The sequence below is a fragment of the Pangasianodon hypophthalmus genome, chromosome 19 (assembly GCF_027358585.1).
Source record: "Pangasianodon hypophthalmus isolate fPanHyp1 chromosome 19, fPanHyp1.pri, whole genome shotgun sequence".
NCBI lineage: Eukaryota > Metazoa > Chordata > Actinopteri > Siluriformes > Pangasiidae > Pangasianodon > Pangasianodon hypophthalmus.
Genome location: NC_069728.1, coordinates 17,990,410 through 18,012,719, shown reverse-complemented (window position 1 = coordinate 18,012,719; position 22,310 = coordinate 17,990,410). Strand labels below are relative to the sequence as shown.

Sequence of the window (22,310 nt, the reverse complement as noted above, 5' to 3'; positions counted from 1 at the left end):
CCCCCTACTGCAGGTCCGACCTCACGCTGTTCATCAGCTTTTACAGCTAATGGCTTGTCGATGGCTTTTTATGAGCTCATGTACCACAGGAGAGAAAAATGCTCTGTCGTACACTAATGACTGCTCGTCCAGCTCATGCATTGTGAAAGTAGGCGAGGCTCAAAAGAAGAAACTTTAAGCTAAAGTAGAGGTGTGTAAAAATGTCTGCTTACTGTTTCGATGGTGTCATTCAAAAAGAATAGGAACTAACTTATTTCATGGACGTTCCACAATGTTAAATGTAACTATAAATGGATAAAGTGTATGAAGAGTTGTTAATTAACAAATAAAAATGGTCATTATTGACAGATTGCTGTGGTATAAGAAGAAAAAATAATCAACTTCTGCTTCATCACACCACACCATCACTGATTATTTTCCTATAACAGCACATCAGCGAGTGTTTTATTCCTGACTCAGCATACAAAAGTGTTCATGTTAAACATTAGCACATCACTTAATCGCATTTTACTCGATACCAATATACTTCTGTGATGAGAAACAAGACTAGCCTATTGGGAAGATGCATTTTCTCTTTAAAAGCTACTAACCGGATAGCTACACTATAAGCACAGAGATATGAAAGTGAGAGTCTGTGAAGTAGCTGGAGTCGGTGAAGTAGCTGGAGATCAGGATTTATAATATAGTAAATTTTATTATTTATTTATTTTTTATTGTTTAGTAACGTTACTGTAATCGTTTTCAGCGGAACTGTCATAAAGGTATTTTATGGCAATGTTATTGATATGGCTAGATTAATAAATATTAAAGGTTATTTGACGGTAGATTGTGCCTTAAATGATTAATTATAAAATATACAAGCGTGTCACACTTACCATTTTAATTGTACAGATCAGGAAAACAATCATGATGTTAGTGTGTATATTTTCTCATCCTGACTAAATTAATTACGGCACTGCTGGCGCAACACACAATTTGCTTTTGAATTGATTTTAAATGCGAGTGTGACTTACATTAAGCGCAGCACACAGCTGGTGATTTATCCTGCATTTCAGACCGTGGTCAAGCCAGCCATGATAGAAACTGGAGTGCATGTATATATGCCGGTTTACGGTAACTATCCTTTGGATATTTATTTGTTCGCATATGCTATACAATTTCGGTCACTACAGTACGGAGCTGCTGTGAATTCTGGTTAGGGTGAGAATGTCGAGCAGTAGTGTAGGCCTACTGCAGGCCGATTCACTACTGTTTTTTTTTTTTTTTTTTTTTACAAGTTCACATGTGCCAAATGAAACGAGGCTGCAGATCTGCTGGATCTGGCCCACGGACCTTGTGTTTGACACATGTGTTCTAACATGAGGAAGAGACAGCTATCCAACACAAAGCCTAAAAAAAGGATAGGAGGACAAATGAGTGGCAGATAGAAGAGCTGAGTAGCTTGGAGTCCAGTTTTCTTTCTGGACTAAAAACATTTTAGAGATGTGTGTCGAGTTGTTTTCTGCTTAGGTCAGTCATCATTTTCAAACAGGAGAACACAGTTCCAGCCACAAAACTCATCAGGATAGCACACACACACACACACACACACTTGAGTGCAAATACCCAAATACAAATAAGGACCTCATGTCACACTTCTTTGTGGTGTCATAAAGATGGATGCTGTTTAACCTCTGTTTAACTGTTAAACAGCTCTTTCACTCACACACACACGCGGACAAACACGCACACACACACACACACACACACACACACACATATGTCCACACCCCTGCAGTCAATCTCTCTTTCCTCTTGTCAAGCAGTTGTCAGAAACCGATGGTGTAAGATGGAACTGAGTGTGGCACCTGTGTGAGGGTGTGTGAGGGGGTGTGTGTGTGTTTGTGTGTGTGCCTGTGTGTGTTTGTGTAGGGGGGATGTCTGCCATTTTTGTCCTTCTGGGGACATTTGGCTTGTCTTCATGAAGCAATCTGCCTTTAAAAAAAGAAAAAGGAACTAAGACATAAAATGTAAAAAAAAAAAAAAGCTTAAAATTTATTTTGAATAAGTAAAAGGTGATCGTGCCAAACTGCATGCTACAGCGTCAACACACACCACACACATCATCTAGGCACAGGCCAAAGAGAAAAAATGGGTTTTTAAATGAGACTTAAATGTGCAGAGTAGTTCTTAGTAATGTGTGTGTGTGTATCTGGGTGGTCAGAGATGTAAAACAGAGCAGATCTTGAACATGAAGAAGTCGCACAGTCGGAGTCGCTCTGTCTCTGTGTAAACGTTGTGAAATGTGAAAATTCTCCATCTGGACAGAATGCGAGATGGAGAATTATTAATCACTTAACGCAATGGAATTTAATCTCCTGACATGTCATGCTTTCACACTTGGAGATTTTAACAGAAAAACCGCTGGCGCCTTTTGTGCTGTCATGAAAAAAACAGCACTAACACTGTAACCATAACAACGCTCTTCAGTCCTAGCTACTTCCTGCTAACTGACTAGCCTAGCTTGCTCTGTAGATTAGATTTATTATTGTCACTAATGCAGATTAAAAGAAAGATTAGTTGTAGCTTTGGAGGCAAAAGAATTGTTTATGCAGTGACAGTTAAAATCTTTTCAGAAATCTTCTGATATTTACTCACTAACAAGACTTACTTTCTGAAACCAATGCTGCTGCTAATCTGTCTTTAAGTGTTTGACATCATCGATGACACGTGACGTCATTGATGAGACGTCATTGATGAGATGTCTTGGTATAATCTGTTGCTCAAATGTTTCATTGTGGAGCTGTTATAGATATTAGAATTTAGTGTCTAATATCTCTAATATCTCCACCAGCCAGATTGTTTTCTGCTTCTTTTACACTGAATAAAAAATATGTAGATATGTAGAAATATGTAAAGATGAGTATGAAAAAAACAATCACATCACCAGCATAGCCCTACTGTGCATGTGTGCGCAGTAGAATATTAAGCCACACCCATTAGAACAGTTCTCAGTGGTTCATTTTTTTATAGTTAAACTTCAATATTTTAATTAGACAGCCATTTTCAATATTATACATTATGATAATTTAACTTTACACCATCTAATAATGAAACTGTTACAAAGTCCACTGACTGTGTCGTCCATCAACAGAACAGACTTTGAAGGCTTAACATCTAGCACTTACTGAGGGGGTTCTCAGCTCGTTGTGTTTAGGATGGAGGTCTCATTGGCGGTGAGGGTGGGGGTGGATGGACAGTGCGAGAGAGATTGGGAGCGTCTGCCCCCATCAGGCTCTGGAATTCCACACAGGATGTTTGGAATTTGGGCAATGGAAGTCATGGGATGAGGGCCCCGGGGTCAGGAGCCAGGTGGAGTCAAACAGACACCTGCTGGCCCGCTGTCAGAGCTGCAAAGTGTGTGTGTGTGTGTGTGTGTGTGTGAGAGGTGTTACTTCTCCTATAAACTAATTAATTCTGTTAATGTCACTGCATTTACTCAGATTTTTTTCCAGAAGTGCATTCTGAATTCAATTAAATTGTGGAGCATCAGATTTCCCTTAATGTGTTGAATATGATCTCTCTCATCCTTCTTATTATTCATGCTTATAGTCTGTTTTATATCAGTTTGGCCAAAGTTGAAGTATTGGCAGTGTTTCACTTGCCTCAGAAGTCTTGTGTTTGCACTGGAGCTACGAGGCGTTATGAGATGTACACTGTGTGTTGTCACTAATCTCTTCTCAAACTTCGCCTTCTTTCCTATTGTCTCATACACGCTGAGTGAGTTAGTAGTAAAAGGAGCAGACAGTGAGGGAAACCCTCCTTATTTAAAGGGCAGACTGACGACAGAAAGCAGGAAAGCCCTTGTTAAAATGCTCAGCGGCTCCTTGATAATGGGATCCTCTTAAGAGGCATCATTCTTCTGGAGCCCATCCTGATCCATTAGTCTGATTAGCCTTTTAAAGTAAGTGTGTGTGTGTGTGTGTGTTTGTTTGTGTGATTGTGGTAATGTCAGTGCAGGCCACCATGCCAGGATATGCATTATCTGGCAGAAACTCAGGAAAGCAGAAACTTGAGAAAGTTTGGAAAGTTTTTTTTAAGGACATCAAAGCTAACGCCGACTCAACAAATGTAGCTAAAGCAGGTAAAAAATAAATAAATAAATCACACTTCTGTGACATTGTCTTTTGACTCACCACCAATGACTCACCTTTTTTTTTTTAAATGTCCCTATACTGGAAACATAGCTTATTAGTACTCATTAGTATTCATTCTGGACTAGGCTAGGTCTCAAATGAGGCACTACACAATATATTCCTTGACTACTCACGACACTATAGTACCCGTTTTTTTGTAGTGCCGTAATGTCTCAAAACATACTAAAGAGAAACGACAGATCCCTGGACGTTACCTCATGTCACCGACATGCCAAATAACATCCTCGACAGGTACAACCGGTAATTTTAAAACACAAAATGTCCACTCTAAATGTTTTGCCACTTATTTGCGTTTGCACTGAATCAGAAACTTCAAACGTCAATGTCCTCTGGTGGCTCCTCCTTCTTCCCTTAGAGCCAAGTTCAAAACGTATTTATCGTCCATAATTACATCTCGTTTGTCACAAATTCCCCCTCTCTTCGTGTGACGTGGTTCTGAGCACTGCCTTCATGTCATTTTCTTCCTGTGTTAGGCCTGTCTCCGCCCCGACCTGTTATTGGTGTGTTATCCGATTGTGTTCACCTGTTCTGTGTTGTTCAGTTTGTCTATTTATACCCTGCCTGATTGTGTATTTATACTGATAAGTCCAAGCCTTGTTTTCAAGACTTTGTTCTGTGTGTACTATTTCCGAGTTTGACCTTTGCCTGTTTTTGACTGCGATTGTGGATAATTCTAATATGTTGACGTCTGTCTGTCTGTGTTTTGACCGTGTCCATGGATACAGACTCTGATTCTTGGATTCACTCAAATAACGCACTCTTTGAGTTTTTGCAGTTCTTCATGTAACCACATGTTAAATCATTGAACACATTACTTGAACTAAAAATGTGCACTACTGAAGGACAATGTCGTAGTGGGTAATAGGTTTGTGTGTGTGTGTTTGTGTGTGTCAGTTTGTAAGCAATGTCTTGTTCTCTCTGTAGCAGCTGCAGAAGAATGGACAGATCTCAATCTCCAGCCTGAATGGGAAGACGGATGAGCAGACAGACTTTAACACACAAGATGAGGACGATACTTTGGCCGAGGGTAAGTGTGTGTGTGTGTGTGTGTGTGTGCGCACTTGGTTGTGTGGTATGTCTCTGAATGTCACAAACAGACCACCCATTTGTCATGTTTGTGGTATGAGGAATGATCTTTATCTCTATCTATAACCCCCTTATTCCTCTGTCTCAGCCCTTAACCCTTAAAGGACACCTAAAGAAAGTAGACTAAGTGCAGGATATGTGTGTGTGTGTGTATGTGTGTGTGTGTGGGAGAGAAAAAGATAGAGAGATAGAGAACTACACAGTTCCTGGACAAGTTCCTGTTTCACATTCCCATCAGGTTACAGGAACCAAAACAATTATGCAAAGTAACAAAAGTGACGCAAACTGCAAGACAGTGACGTTATTTCAGTGTGTGTTTTGCATTGTGGCATGAATATATTCTTTTTCTATATTCTTCTTCTTCTCATTATTATTATTATTATTATTAGTGTAGATTTTTACACAGAAAGTTGTTCAGCAGCGGTTACACACATATTCTGATTCCTTGAGTCCAAAAGGTGCGTCAGTATATACACAGGGAAAGTTACGTGTATTCAGAGTCGGGTTAAGTCGATTTTCTGGTCTCCACTCCATTGAGATTATTAAAATCACCTGCGTGTAGTTCACACCTCGAGAGTGCTAGATTTTTCTTGAGGAGAAGCTTCCCAAGACAGGGTTTTTCACTAGTGTCTACAACACAAGTACATGCCTTTAAAACCTAACAGAAATAGGGATAGAAAATACAGACTGAATAAAAATGTTTAAAAATAAACATTTAAAAATAAAAAATAAAAGACTCATTTATTGAATGAAAATGTTATCTTTATAAAGTTATCTTTATAAAATAGCACTTGATCCAGCACATCCTAATCTTTTGCATTTTATTTTTTTAATGTCACGCACTGACAGTTACTCATGACACCATAAGATACTAAATCAATGTCATGTATTTGGAATGTGTGTGCAGGACGTAGGCTGTTTGATCACACGTGTAATTCGCTATTCTGAGTTGTCAAATGAATAAAATAATGCCAAGTTTTGGCTAAGTTGTGCCCAACTCTAGGCATAATTTCATCACAGGAGCCATTTCAGGAACTTTTTGGGGAACTCATTAACTTTAGATGTGTTTAGTTTTTAGGTCAAAGTTCTAAAAAATTGTTTTTGGTCCTGCTCTGGATTAGGAATGATTGAGAGTGGATCTTGTTAACTGATCACATTAACTGATTGGTTAACGTGAGATTACCCCACCCCCCTTACCCAGCATTTTAAAAACCTGTTTTTAGCTAACAGCTGATTCCTAGAGTCTCTTTTATACTGGAGCTGGTAGTAAGATGGACATATTTTATTGATATTAACCTTTTACTCACATGAATTTAATTAATGACCAGGGAGTGGCAGGAATGCTCTGTTTTGCTTATCTATGTCTCCATATTCCCTTTTCCATTTTTCAAAGCAGCACTTTCTCATTTTCTCCTCACTTCGACCTGTCTGAAAGTCAGCAGTAGGTCTTTTTACGGATCTCCAGAGCTCTCTGTGGTGTGTGTGTGTGTGTAGTTTATTTGTTCTTTCGCTGCCTTTAAACTTCGACAGACCACCGAGCTGCTTCCTTCCAAAAATATTTAGCGAGCCATGACCCGGTGGAGCTTCAGAGAACCCTGTGCACGTTTTAAATGAACTTATCACCGTGTGTGGAGAAACTTGAGACGACTTTAAATGCAGAGATAGGCGGCGTACCTACAGAGGAACCGCTGCGTTTTAATAACGCCATAATGAGTCTGAATTGAGTACCACAGTAACCTTATGATGCATCAGACAGACGGCTCTGTGTGGACAAAAAGGACATGCCTCGTCCATTAAGATTTACACTTTTATCATATTGACAATGTTGATGTGCAATATTGATAATTCAATATTGAATAATATTATATGTATGTATATTATATATAACCTTATATGTACTTTCTCTTCTTTACAGTAAGTTTCTTTAGTGATATACCTTTCTGGAAACTCATAACTTGTAAATGCTTCAAATCCCAATTTTATCGATTTAGTTCAGATGTGAGTCCAATCCCAGCATCATGGGTTTGATTCATGCACTCCTCAAGTCTCTGTTGGTAACTCACATTCTTCCAGTCTCACCATCATGGGCTAAATTCCGTATACTTCCAGTCTTGCTATGATGGGTTTCCACAAACCTCCAATCCCAACATGTGGTTTGATTCCCACATTCTTCAAATTCCAGCATCACTTGTTTCCCACACTCTTCCAATGCCAGCGTCATGGGTTCGATTTGTACATGCTTCCCATCCCAATAACATGAGCCCAATGTAATGGGTTTGATTCCCACATTCTTCTAATCCCAACATCATGGTTTTGATCCTCACACACCTTCAGGCCCAATGAGGGTTTGATTTCCATATGCTTCCAGACCAAACATCATAGGTTCAGTTCCCATGCTGATGAAAATTCATACCTTTCCAGAAATGTATTTTCTTTTAGATTCCTACATGCCTCCAATCTCAATGTCATGACGTTAGTTTCCACACAACTTCAATCCCAACATCATGGGTTCCAATCTCAACATCATGGTTTCAATTCCCATACACTTCCATTTCCAACATTATTGTTTTTATTTCCACATGTTTCCAATCCCAACATCATGGTTTCAATTCCCACAGTCTTCCAATCCCAACATTAGGGTTTTCATTTCTACATGCTTCCAATCCCAACATCATAGCTTTGATTCCCACATGCTTCTAATCTCAACATCATGGATCTTATTCTCACACTGTTCAAATCTCAATATCATAGATTTTTGATTGCCACATGCTTCCGATCCACCATCATGGGTTTTTAATTCCTCCCACAGGCTTCAATGATCCCAACATTATGGGCTTGATTCCCAGACAATTCCAATCCCAACATGAGTTCAGATCCTGCACTTTTCCAATCCCATGGGTTGAATTCCCCCACTCATCTAATTCCAGCATCATAAATTCATTCCTTACACTCTTTTAATGGGTTCTATTTCCACATTTTTGCAATCCCAGTATCATGATTTTAATCCCCACACACCCCACAAGGCCCAGTTTTGTGGGTTTGATTTCCACATGCTTTCAATCCTAATGTGTTCGGGTCTGACGCTGATAAATTCACACCTTTTCAAAAATGTAGCTTTCATTTAGATTCCCTCATCTCAACATCATGACTTAGTTCCTAAACAACGCCAATCCCAGCATCATGGGTTTGGCTTCCGCCGTCTTCTAATCCCATTATAATGTGTTTGATTCCCACACACTTCCAATTGCAACACTGTAGCTATGGTTTCGATTCCCACATTCCTCCAGGCCCATCATCATGGTCTCACTCTTCCAATTCCAGCACCATAGCTATAGATTTGATTCCCACACACTTCCAATCCCCTCATTTTGGTTATGGCTTTGATTCCTACATTCTTCCAGTCCCATCATCATGGTTTCAAATCCCTCATTCTTCCGATTCCAGCACCATGTGTTCAAATCCCACACTCGTTTAAATCCCCACATTATTCCAGTTCAAACATCATGGGTTCAGTTCCCAACATAACACAACATTATGGAAATTGATTCAAACAAATTTCCGATCCCAACATCATGGGTTTGATTCCCATATTCTTCCAATCCTAACGTAACAGGCTCTTTCTTTCCAAACCAACCATAGTTGGTTTGTTTTCCACATGCTTCCAATCCTAAGATCATGGGTTCAATTCCCACACGTTTCCAACATTGTGGGTTTGATTCCTATGCTTTGGATAGACACATCTGGCAAATGAAATGTAAATGTAAGCAATATGTTTGCTGCAAGATAATTTGTTTTTTCCTTTGAAACATCATCTCTTTCTCTCTCTCTCTCTCTCTCTCTCTCTCTCCATCACACACACACATATAAGCCCAAGGCCATGCTGCTTGTGCTGAGTTACAGTCTCCATCACTATTTTTCAAAACTGCACCAACATCTGTTTGCTTTTACAGAACCCTAAGAGACTGAGATCTCTAAGGTCAGAATGTTTAGAGTGTAAGACTGTAGGTCAAAGCTGTTATCCAGAGATGTCAGCGCTGCACAGTCTGGATGTATAGAATGTCTGGTATGCTCCTATCGTGTCAGCGTTTTGAAGCCTGAGCGACGGGGTAGGGGGAATGACTCACCCTGCTGAGGGACTCTGGGGTAAATGGAGAGATGAAGTGTGGGGCAGGGCAAAAGTGGCAGCTGACTGAGACGTATGTGAGAGGGGGTTTAGGGCTCGGAGCCAGATAAAGCCAAAGACTCTGAAGAAGCAGGAGGAGGAATGCCTTGATAACACGACAGAAAGACACACGCCCTGCCTCCCCAACACAAACACACACACAAACACACACACATACACACACACATCCCAGTGTATGCGTAGAAACTATGTTTTGGACTCAATATCAAAACTGTCCTTGTTTTAGTCATATGCTGCACATTAAACCTGAATCGTGATATCGACATGGTCATTTTGTCTTTGAATATTTTAATTACCGGCAATGCGGTCAAATTAACATCTAACCTGTGTGAAGAGTGAAGATTTGAACAGCATACAAAGAAATAAAATGGCCTGGTAGTCTTTCGGTGTCCAACTGGAGACAAAGTGAAGGAAGGAAACACAGCGAGGAAGAAATGGTTCTCACAGGAGGCCCCAGGATCAACCCTGAACACTCGAACACACAAACATGCACGTATGCACCATCACACACACAGGATGGACATGTAAACACACACCCACACTTTACACGCAACCGCTCATATCAAAACCAGTGTATGAAAATAAACCACAGTCATTGTGAAACTTTTCCCATGGCTTTAAATTTCAGTGAAAATGTCTTTATTTTATTTAAGCTGGACAGGCTGAATGCTTCTTTAGGCCAAGGGTTAGAAGATGAAACAGTCAGGCTATTAACGTGTTTTATATCACAGCTCCGTTTACTGATTGGTCAAAAGGAGTTGATTAATATTCTAGACCAGCAGCTCTGACAGTAGTGCAGCTGCAAATCACAGGTTGGTGTGTTCATTCTAATACATTATCGTTTCTATAGCAACAGCTCATTCACAGAGAATTATATATATCAGGCAGCATTTTTGTTTTTCTTATTAACTTCATAGCTGCTGTGCCGCAAGTGATAACAGGAACTAACTTATTTATATTTATACATTAATACACCAAATTGTAGTCATTGCCAAATCACTGTGGTATAAGAGGAGTAAACCCTTCAGGACTTGCTGTTATTGGAAAACAGTAACTATTTCATCAGACCACCCTCTTGTTGAATATTTTCCTGTAATAGCATGACACAGTGTGTTTTATTTGTTACATAATACAGTATTGCAAAGAGAAATGCTTGGATTTTATTCAGACAGGCAGCTCAAATCCAGTTTCTCACATGAAATCTGATTTTATTTTGGATTCAGTCCACAAAAGTGCACAGATTTCTGGACATATGAATAACTTCAACCAGTCAAATCAGATTATGTGTGTGTGTGTGTGTGCGTGTATGTGTGTGTGTGCGTGTGTGTGTGTGGGTGGGTCATTTTTTTCTTCATTTGGTATGTGGCGCTTTTTGGTGTCAGGAATTTCAGACAAGAGCAGCAACAGAGACAAAATCCAGAGGAGAAACCCTTTACTGGAGCATTGAAGACATGTCATGTCTTCTTTTTTGTCCTCACAGATATGACAGGACATTGCCGTTATGTAAAAAAAAAAAAAAAATCCATTTGGTAGCTAGCTAACTTGTTAATGTTTGCTCCACAAGCAAATGCAATGGTGTGCAAGCAAATGCAACCAAAAAAAAAATGTAATTTAGTTTATTTAAGTAATAAATCAGCTTTTCCCTGCTGTGTGAACTATGTCTTTGTGTCAGTTATGTATGTGTTTGTGTCTGCTTCCAAGGGCGTGGGTGTCTTTTCTTTGTCTGGCCATCTCCTCCCACAAATATGGAGTAAAAGCACTGGGTCATTGCGGTCTCTGTCCAAATCTCTCCCTCGCACACTTACACTCACACCGAGACACAAACTCCGGGCTGGGAGGGGCGTTTGATATTCTGCAGCCTTAGTTTTGTGGAGGCTTTGCCAAAAAATGTACTGCATTGTGCAATTTCTCCTCTTCTGCCAAAAATTAGAGCTATTGTGATGAGACGAGTTTGCACACTGTAACTAATCACCAGCACTAAAGGCCACCCGTGCAGTCGAAATGCAGCTTCACATGGTGTCAGTGTCTAGCTAATTGTAAAACATACAAACATGTATGATTGCACACAGATTACATGCATTAATGTATATGGATTCAGACATAGATACACACACACACACACAGAAAGAATGAAAGCGCTTCCTAGGTTCCTCCCAGCTGTCGAGGAGGGGACGTCTGAAACGATCCAGAGAATGAGATCAACCATTATCTCATACAGAGGCTAGTAAGAAAACCATGTGTGTGTGTGTGTGTGTGTGTGTGTGTTTAGAAAGACGACGGGATATTAGAATTATCCTTTTGAAATTAATTTTGCGTATGCATTCAATTATCTAACTTTGTTTTTGTAGGTGTGTTTACACACATGTGAATGATCAGTTTCTGCAAGAGTTTGGTGCACGTTTGCCAAAAGCATTTCATCAGCCTTTCAGAAAGCAGTCTGGCTTCAGCCGCGTCCCAGTTGCGCCGGTCAGCTCTCTTCACCTCGCCAGAACCCTTATTGTAAAATCCCCAGCTGCAAAATCCACTTTGCTAGTGATGGTTTTGCTGTCAGCGTCATTTAAAATGTTTTAAAAAATTCTTCGTGATATTAAAGACCTTTCACTTCATAAGCACTTTACAAGGATTGATTCATGAAATATAGATCCTTAACTAATATTTAGTTATAGTTAAGTACTATGAGAATGCCAGCTCCGATTTATTAAAGCTTTGCATGTGCAAAAAAAAAAAAACCCATGAAAACGTGATAACGCTTAGAAAAAAGTGTGCAAGTTAGTTTATTAACAAGGGCATGGAGGTTTGCATCTTTCACATTACTAAACTAACATCCATTTTGTATATTTAGCTTAATAAACCTGCCATCTACTTAAAGGTACAAAATACTGGGCTGAATCTGTGCAAATCAATTGATTTTGCACCAGCAATGTGATCTACCAAACTTGAAAGTAATTTCAGAAATGGTGATAGTGCATGCAAATTAATACATCTGGAGGGCAGGTATTAAATTTACAGAAGACAGCCGCAGTCCTAATAATGAGGAGTTTTATATTTTATTTATGCCATAGTAAAATAATGAAAGTTTTTCAAAATGAGTTTCGGTTGTAGTAGATATTCACAGCACATTCACTCACAACATGCCCAGTTTTTGTGCATGCATTTTATCCCATTGTGCATGCAAATTAACACTCGTTATTTAGGATCTTAGTAAATAACAGATCAATAATCAAACTTTCCTCCTGACCAAAACTGTGAGGACGTCTCAAACCACATAATTATTGGCAGTGATGTCTTCCTGGAAATGTAAACCTCTCTTTGACAGTGCTAGTTCTGGTTAGTGCTAAGGTGTATTTTGCATATCCTTTGCATAAAGAAGCAAAATATGGTGACATGGCAGGTTGTATATAGCCGTCCACCCTAAGAAAACGGAAGAAAATAAAGACAGAAAACTTTGTTTTGCACTTAGTAATAGTAATCTGTGTAGTCTTGTGTAGGTTTGAATCTATGCCACATGGACGGTGCCCGCTCAGCTCTGAGCTCCGGATCGGATGACAAGATGTGTGGCTTTGTCAGATCACATAATGATTCCCAATGGCATCTCCATGGCAAAGGAAAACATCTCGTCAATAGTGCAAGTGCTAGAAAAGTGTGTAGAAACAGCAAAGCAACAAAGCAGGACCAAGCAGAACCCCATCACCAGGGTATATTTTTTATACATATTTTCAAGGGGATAGTGCACACTTTCGTCAAGTGCACACTTGACTGTTATTCCTATGCTATGCTGATTAGCATAGATTTATTTCTATTGCATTGGTGCAGAAACGAGAAGCTGAGAGTTCGCCAAGTTTCCACTGTAGGGCCCTTGAGTAGGGCTCTTAACCCTTGACCCCTCCAGAGGCACCGTATCATTGTCTGACCCTGCGCTCTGACCCCGACTTCCTTCCCAGTTGGGATATGTGAAGAAAAAAATTTAATTGTACTGTATATATACAAAGAAAGAGTTGCTTCCAGGATTGATGAACTGCTTGAAACATTTAACATGAAAGTACATTCCCTGTCTGTTCATTCCCTGACCACTGAGCTAGCCCCAGGCCTCCTCTTTTGGAGCGAAGGACTTCTTCAGATATTGGCGAACTGGATTCCCTGTCCCAGTTTCACATCTAAAACATTCTAATCTGCTACAAACTGCACCAAATGGGTTAAAAATTCAGGGACTACCCCCCCAACCTACAGCAGACCCGTGTCACATGACGAACTCGGAGGGATGGAGGCGGAATACCAGGATTGTAGAAACATCTGGGGGTAGAGCGGATGTTGGCCAAGTGAGACATTTGCACATAATAAAGGAGCGTTAATGCATGATTAATTTGGTTTTGTCTAATTCGATTTGGGTCCAGATGATAATGAATGGTCAGAGGTGTACAGGGATTGAGAAGATATGAAGGCAGTAAAAGGAAGAAGGTTTTTTTTTGGAATAGTGAAGTGAGGATGAGGATGAGAGTACCTATGTAGGCAGCATTTTTGGGCAGCCTTCATGCTAATCAGATGTCACAAAAATGTAAAGAAACATCTTGGAGAAGGCACTCCCCGAATTCTGTTTAAAGGATTAGGCACATTATTAGCTGTTATAGCTTCTGTAGGAAAATAATCAGTGATGGGGTGGTGAGATGAAGCGGAGTTACTGATACCAACCAAAACAGCAAATCCCAAAGTGTTTTATTTCTCTTATACTACAATTACAGTTTTTTTTTATTAATTAACATACGACCTGAAATTCTTATCCATTTATTATTATATTTAATATTGTGGAACATCCAGAAGGCAAGTTAGTTCCTGTTAATGCTAACTTTATACCTAACTTGGAACTAACTTGCCTTCTGGTCGTTCCTTCTCCAGGCTGTCTTTTTTTTTTTCCTCTCAAATGCAGCTTGTCATCCTGAAGACTTTCCTGTGTCAGAAAATGTACTGACTGTTACAAATTGCTGAAACTGGAGACTCCTTCCATAAATGTTTAACACCATATCAACGATTATAAATTTTTTCTTTTTGTTAAATAACAAAACATTTCATATCATTTATTATTAGTCTAAGTTACGTTGATCGTGTGCCATTGAGCATGAGGATGATGTTACGCATTTCTGCGTGTGCTTATTTACACAATGTCAGTGTGTTAAGGCTTGTGTAAACCATTGCACTCATCCTTTCAGATGAATTCTGGGTGGTCAGTTGATCAGGGATGAGGGTCTAAACCTAGAGGAGATTACTAGAGAGTGTGTAATCCTTTCTATTGCAGGCTTGAGCGCTAGCAGAGGGAAATGAGGTGCGGTTTAATCTCCAGCGTTCACCAGTGACATTCTCTAAACTGCATTTGGGATTTTACAAATCACAACTGCTGAGAAAACCTTGATCCTGAATTGTTTGCTCCTCTCCCTTGCCCCTGTCTCCACCCTGTTGCACCATTAAAAGATGTTTGTCACATCGTTAGACTCTAAAACACATCAAAGCCGTGGGTCTCAGGGTGGGCCATGGAAACGGTCCATGAATGGACCCGTTGAATCGATTCTTTGTGATGAATAAGGCACAAACCTTTGAGGCTCTGTTAACAAGTCAAAAAATGCAGCTTGCCATGCTACCATGAAACTGCAAAGCAAAAACTCTGTTGCAAAAACTGTTCTGAAGTTTTACCTCTGACTGTAACAAAGCACTGATACTGGAGACTCCTTCCATAAATGTTAAATAAACTTCTCCTTACAGAAAACCTCGCCATATCGACAACCACACACATTTTTAATCTGCTTATGCGGCGTGTCTGCCTACCAGTTCCAGCATAGAAATGATAACGTATTAGAACGAGTGCATTAATATAAACGTGTGATTTTCAGACGTGAGAAGCTGAGAATTCAGCAGTGATGGACCTAATCTTAAGGGCTAAAGGGAAAAGTATGTGAGAAAATAGATGATTGTGATGATGGTGAACATTTCTAGAACATACCTGGAATCACAAGTAGCCTAATAGCTTTATAAAGCAGTTATGTCATACCAAAGAAACGGGAAGACTGGGAACAAAGTGAGCAGGGAATGAGCTCTGTTCAGGCACAGGAAACTGGAGAAGGAAGAAGTCGTCATGACGCAAAAGAAGGAGTGCTCTTCCTGTGGCATTCCTCTGCTTCCGGTTATCCATAGAAAGCAAGATGAAAGGGATGTGTCTGTGTGTGTGTGTGTGTGTGTGTGTGAGAGAGATTATTTGGTGGATATTAATAATGAAAGTAGAGAAGAGTGAAATAAAAAATAACTTACTGGATGGAATAAAAGAAGAAGAGAAAGAAACAGAGAAAGACACATAGAAGCAGAGAGAGAAAGACAGAAAGAGAGACAGACCAACTTTCTTTCTCTTTTTTAATATCCTCTCTCTCTCTATCTCCCTCTGTCTCACTCTCTGTCTTTGTCTATCTCTGGTTCTGTCTGTCATTTCTCTCTCTCTCTCTCTCTCTCTCTCTCTCTCTCTCTCTCTCTCTGATTCGGGTTAGATTCACACACAGCACTCATTTCCTTTTCCTCCTATTATTTTAACCTCATCCCCCAGCTTGAGGAATGTGTGTGTAGGAGTGTGTGTGTGTGTGTGTGTGTGTGTTGATGATGATGTCACGTCATCCCCCTCATTCCCCAAACCCCAGCGTGTAGCCCACCTCGCCCTGTGCACAGGCAGGACCACACCTCACGCTCAGGCATTTTTGGATTCAGTCACGTTTCCCTGATTGTGCAGATAACGGCGCGTCAGCGTTGGATGTGTGGAGCTGCAGTACAGCTGTTCACTACGCAGAAAAGGAGGAGAATTAACGTATACATAACAATATATAAATAGCAAAATGTTGATCTACCACTTTTACGTCACCAATCAGGATCTCTGCAGTGTAACCAATTAAAAATGACTTTTCATAATTATTAGAGGAAATATAGCCAAGAATGTGAAGATTTTATTTTTGTTCCTTTTTATTTAAGATTTAAAATTTATTAAGAAAAATAGTCCTGGATTTTTTTAAAGATATAATATGATCGACCTATTGATGCAAAGCATCTGTTTTGAATTTATAACAATATATGCGTAGAGTATGTACTGGAAAAAGTGAATGTATTGTAAAATAAAACAAAATTGAATGTTTTTACCACTTTGAACTGGCCAAAGTCTATAAAATGTAAATGAAATCTAATTTTATTCATTTTATTTAATTTTATTTAAAAAAGAAAAACAAAAGAGACACTGAGGAAGTTTTGCTTTTTGCTTTTTAAGTCTAAAATGGTGATCCATCAAGATAATAATAAAATTATTATTATCAATAATAATAATAATAATGTTTTGTAAAATATAAAAAAGCTATTTTTCTGTTTTGGTTTTGGTTCTAAATGATCTGACCACAAGCTCTATCACGGAAATACAATTTAATTAAAAAAAAAAAAAAATCATGTTCATAAGAGGTTTAAGAGGTTTTAAGTAGTTTTGGGGAGTTTTAAAAAAGAGTTATAAATAAATTACATACATACATACATAATTACACACATAATTACATACATATATTTTTATGTTGGTTTTTATTTCATAACAATAGAATTGCTGCTCCGGGTGTGTGTTCACGGTGTGTGTGTGTGTTCACTACTGTGTGTGTGCACTTGGATGGGTTAAATGCAGAGCACAAATTCCGAGTATGGGTCACCATACTTGGCCACAAGTCACTTCACTTCACTTCACTTCACTTCAGTTCACTTCACTTGTTCAGTATTTGATTCTTATTTTTTGTTGTTTTTTTTTTCCACTTTTATTTCAGTATGTTGCTCTCATTTAAAAAAAAATGCTATGCTAACAAACTTGTTCCTGTAGCTGTATTAACACACTCTGAGTGTATGCAGAGTGGCTCATGGTGGAAGTGGACAGGTACATTATGTTGGCATGATTCATGGAGGAAGAACAGTCAGGAAGAATCGCTTTCCTTTGAGGAATTTACGCTACAGTGGATTCGTGTGACTCAGTCTGAGGGAACTGCATGTACTATACATGCTGAATTCCTCTCGATCTGACTCACTGAGAATTAAAAGGCTTTTCCCATGTGTCATATCCCTTATAGCTGATCTGACGGCACGTTCGACCGCCTCTCATACATCACACTGAGGACTGAATGTGGCCTTTCATTGACCGCTCACTAACACTCAGTGAGATGTGCTTCTTGTAGCTGTGCACTCAGACAGTCAGTAGTGTGGAAATGTTCATATTGCAGCTCAAGCTACGATTTTTAAAAAAGACATGCACAATAATGATGCCGCATTCGACTTAACTCGGAAGTGGGAAGTCCGAGCTTGGAATTATATTCAAGCTATAGTGGGAAAGACATGTAGACCTCCATGTGATATAGCCAGCTCACTGTGATGAACTCAGGGTTGCCTTTCTGAGTAGGAATTCCGAGTTTAGAGGGCATTTTCTATAGTTTTTCCTAGTCAGGAATTCCGACTTATGAGCTTTAGTTGAATGCATAAGAATAATCAGGCTTTGGACGACGTCCTTTGTTAAAAGACCTATATAAATAATATTTTGTTAAAAATTTTATAAAATATAAATAATTTGTTTTCTAAGCAACTGATTCAACTATCTATCTATCTATCTATCTATCTATCGCCTTTCTAACACCCAAGATTGTTTCACAAAAAGAGAATGTATCTTGAAGTACCACCAATAAACACAGACACATTTTGAGGAATAGAAAAACAGGAATGATGTTTTGTGAGGAAAAAATTTCAGCTGCAATTTGAAAAAGAAAAAAGAAATGATAACAGTGAGGTAACATTTCTTTGAGATTGTTTACCTTTTTTATCATTATTTTTTCCCGTTTTTATCATTATTTACTTTGGTTTTTGAATTAAAACATCGCATTTCTTTTGTCGAGGCGTTTGCACATGCCTCCCATTGAAGCATCCTGCTGATTGTGTGGAGCAGCTGAGAATGTTCCGTGTCTGGAGTTTGTCTTGAGGCTTGAAGGCCGGCTGTTATCACCCCTTTAACAGAAGATTTCACCATTTCACCTGGAATTTACACATTCCAGCAGGACAATGTGGAGGTGTGAGATCTCTGATTAGGGCCCTCTGTGAGTGAGGAGTCTGATCGGTGTTCCCCAGTGCTTTCGTCCTACAACACAGGCCAGGTTAGACATGCCCAAGCTGTTTTAAATTACAGCCTGAATGAGCCATTAGCACACTTTGGAGCTGTAACTGGGGTAGTGTTGGTTTAGCCTCTGGCTTACAAGGAAAGCGAATGATGGTAATTGGACACAGAGAATCCTGTACCTTCATAACAAAAAGTTTTAAACATACCGTATTGACATTTCAAGAAATTAAATCATCTAATTAAGAATTAGATATGAGTGAATGGTTGAAATGTTTTTTTATTCTAATGTTATTGGAAAAAATCTAGCTCTGGATCACGATAATGAGACACCTGTAGCACATAAACATATAAGTGTGTTACAGTTGATGCTAACACTGTATAATATCCGCCACAACTGCACTGGCTTTCTGCTACCATTTGAGCGTCGACAACATAGACCTTACGTACAAAGATTTAGGGAGTTGATGTAACACTTGTTTTTATTCCCTATTTAATTAGCAATAGTGGTAATAGTTTTGTAAGTTGTCCTGGATTAGAGTATCTCATAAATGCTGTAATTGGGAATCTATACGTAGGGGGTAAACTGAAATAAAATGTAAAAACAACTATAGATGTAAACTATATAGTGGCTATACAGTGCATACTAAAATTAAGTGAAGTACACAGAGTTTCTGGAGAGACAGGACGTTTTGGACCTTCATCAGCTGAGCAAGCAAATCGATATATATTTATATTTCATTATATATTACAATTAATATACCTGCAGATATCTAGCAACTGCAGCTTGATAACATAAATGAATGACATTTTAAATGCCATGTATAATAATATGGAGTTTATTTCTTTCCAAGGAAGGTATTCTCTTAAAAAAAAGAAAACCTCATGGGTTTTTCAAGAGTTCTTAGCTTCCTAAAACATTTGAGAAGATCATTCTGGTAGCAAAACACTCTATAAGATCTTTAATGGATTCTGCGGAGGGACAAATGAACCCCATTTTTTAATATTCTAGACGATTTAATGTCAATAAATTGCAGAAATCACAACTTTATTTTAAATTTTATTGCAGTTTTATCGTAAAATTTATGGGTATGCTTCTCATCTGACATTTGTCAATCTTTATCCACATACTTTATGACTTTTTCAGGAATTTCATGAATCCCAAATCATGTTTCATGAATTCCTAACTTTTCTCGTATGTTCTTGTGACATTTACGAATCACTATTTCCATGTTTTGTTTGTAGTCTTTATGGGTCACTTTATAAGTTTACCAGTTGTAGCTGTTTGTGTTTTTTATTTAAGCCACGCCCTCTTAGCAATACTATTGCCTTCTAATGCATGCTTAAAAACTTTTTACCAAATTAATGCATGTCAAAACTTTTGAGCTGTAAATGTGTATTTTGCAAGAAATCATTGATCATAGATTGCATCTTTTGAATCTTAGGTGGAATTATTTTTGACAGGAAAAGAAAGACATAAATCCATTTATTAGAGTCCATGGTGTTGCTCATCTGCGTCATCTACACGTAAGCAAAAATGTGCATACAGTATGTCTTAGGAATGGTTTGTGTCAGTTTGTAAGTAAATGTACTGACAGGATAAAATATATCTTTAATCCTTTACGCACTTCGTAGTCCGTGAGGCTCCTAGCAAATTCCTAGAGCGAGCGTCAGAGATCCAAGGAGCCCCTCATGTGCAGCACAGTAAGCATTCCTATAATGTTAGAGCCGTCACACGTGAGAGAATGGAGGGTATTTTTATTAAAGAAAGAAAGAATGATGTAGATAGGTAAAGAGAGAGAGAGTGGGGGAGGAGAATGTAGTAAAATCTGTGTACATGTAGAAAACATGAACTACTTATTACATTCCAGTCTGGTATGTATGGAATTTGATGTCATGACATTTCTGTGACCTCGTCATATCATGAAGAGAGCGGGAAAAAAAACAGAAAAGTGAAGTGTGTGAGAATGGGAATGGTGAAGGCATTTCGAGGAAGAGAGGGGAGAGGAAAAGGAAGCTCCATTCAGACAGAGAAGGTCATCGGACAGCTGAAAGTTGGGTGGGGGGAAGGAACAGAGGGGAGGTCCCACACCAGGCCTGGGTGTCAGCGTGGGTTGAAATTTGTGAGTCGCCCTCCTCTTCTGCTCATTGTAACCCAGAAACAGAGAAGAGGAGACGCTCAGCCTCCATGAGAGTACACGAAAGAGAGGGAGAGAGAGAAGACTCTGTAACTACTTAGCAACTTTTTTACATTTTTTTTCTCAACAAAGCAGCATTTTTATCAGAGACATTGATTTTTATTAACTTGTTTTTTTGGGAGAACTTTTGCAAATGCTTGGGACGATAACTTTAACAGGTAAGGTACATCTCAAAAGCTGAATTTGTTCACATTTATGAGTTTTGGTCATCACCAGTGGTTGGATTTTGTGATTTATGAACCAAATGAGCACTTTATGCATTAACAATGAGCTGCTTTGCTGCTTTATAAAGGGATTTAAATTGCTTACACAGTCAGTGTGTTTAGCAGATGATGCTCAAACAAAGCCAAAGCTCAGGGATGTTCACGGAAAAAAGTTGTTTACTGGGTCAGGATTGAAGCGTCTAAGCTAAAAGAATGTGGAGAGCAGAGTCAGGTGAGGCTTGGAAATCTTAAATTGAGGGTGTGGTAGTTTGTGTGATTTACATCATTTAATGCTCCAGTATACAGCCTCCTGTTCCTTCTCCTTAATAGTAATTATGATGTACTTAAATTTCTCATGCTCGTAACTACAGTACATTCCTGAAAGTTTCATAAAGTAATTCACAGTAATAGTATGTTATAGAATGTCTAAATAGTAACCAAAAAGTTTACATGGTTAAGAATCCTATATGTTACAGCTATTATAGTAAATATCACCAGTGTGATTGTTAATTTTTAATGTTGCACTCCTTTAAACTTAATACGTATTGCATTTTTGGTGTAAGTTACACAGAAAACAGTGTGATGTTTTGTAAATGACTATGGATACCTTTTATATAATGCAACAAAAGCAAGTGAAGTATTCCACAGAAAATTGAAATCAGTCTCTTGGCTTGTAGATACTTGTAGTGCTACACTTTTCTCCTAGGAACATAATTATAATACGAAATGTGCATTGTAGAGTTTGTCATTTTAGGTCTCTCAGATTAGAAACTGGGAGTCGAGTTGAGTTGAGTGTTAACGCCCCACGTCCATTCATGAAAAGCCTCAGCTCCAGAAGACCAATCTGGAGCGCACATTCCTCACCCTATTATCCCGAGTATAATATGTAGTAAGGGGAAGCATATCTTACAAGCGTAGGCTGTAAATATCGCCATACTATACGCACTTCAAAAGAGAGGGACTGGAGCTGGTGGGCTTTGGAATTTTAATTAGTTTTTCTTTAAGCTCTTCAGATCTTAGTCAGGGTCCTCTGTGTTGTCCCAGTGGGTGGTGTGGGCTGGGGATATGGAATTTATTACCTTTTGCAAAGTAACAGAAAGTGTGTGTGTTTTAAGGTTTAAGGTGTATGTTTGTGTTCACACTTTTATTGCAAAGTTTGAAAGTAAACTGCAACATATAAATATGAGCAATCTCTAAATGTTCTAGGAAAATTATACAAAGCATATAAAAATTAGAGAATTTCGATTGTGGCCAAGTGACGTTTTCCAAATGATCTTCATTGTTTAAAATTCTTTATGGCTGAAT

At 38.8% G+C, this 22,310-nt stretch overlaps 1 protein-coding gene across 3 annotated transcripts in view; it reads left to right on the top strand.

Moving 5' to 3' along the window:
- Positions 1-22,310, top strand: part of akap12b (A kinase (PRKA) anchor protein 12b) — a 61,246-nt gene that overhangs the window by 25,923 nt on the left and 13,013 nt on the right. The window contains exon 2 of one of the 3 annotated variants that reach the window (XM_053242028.1): positions 5,124-5,223. In XM_053242028.1, the coding sequence (XP_053098003.1) occupies positions 5,124-5,223 (100 nt within the window). Of the gene's footprint in view, positions 1-5,120; positions 5,224-20,732; positions 20,961-22,310 lie in introns of those variants that run through there. The other 2 variants (XM_026923781.3, XM_053242029.1) reach the window with 2 other exon arrangements.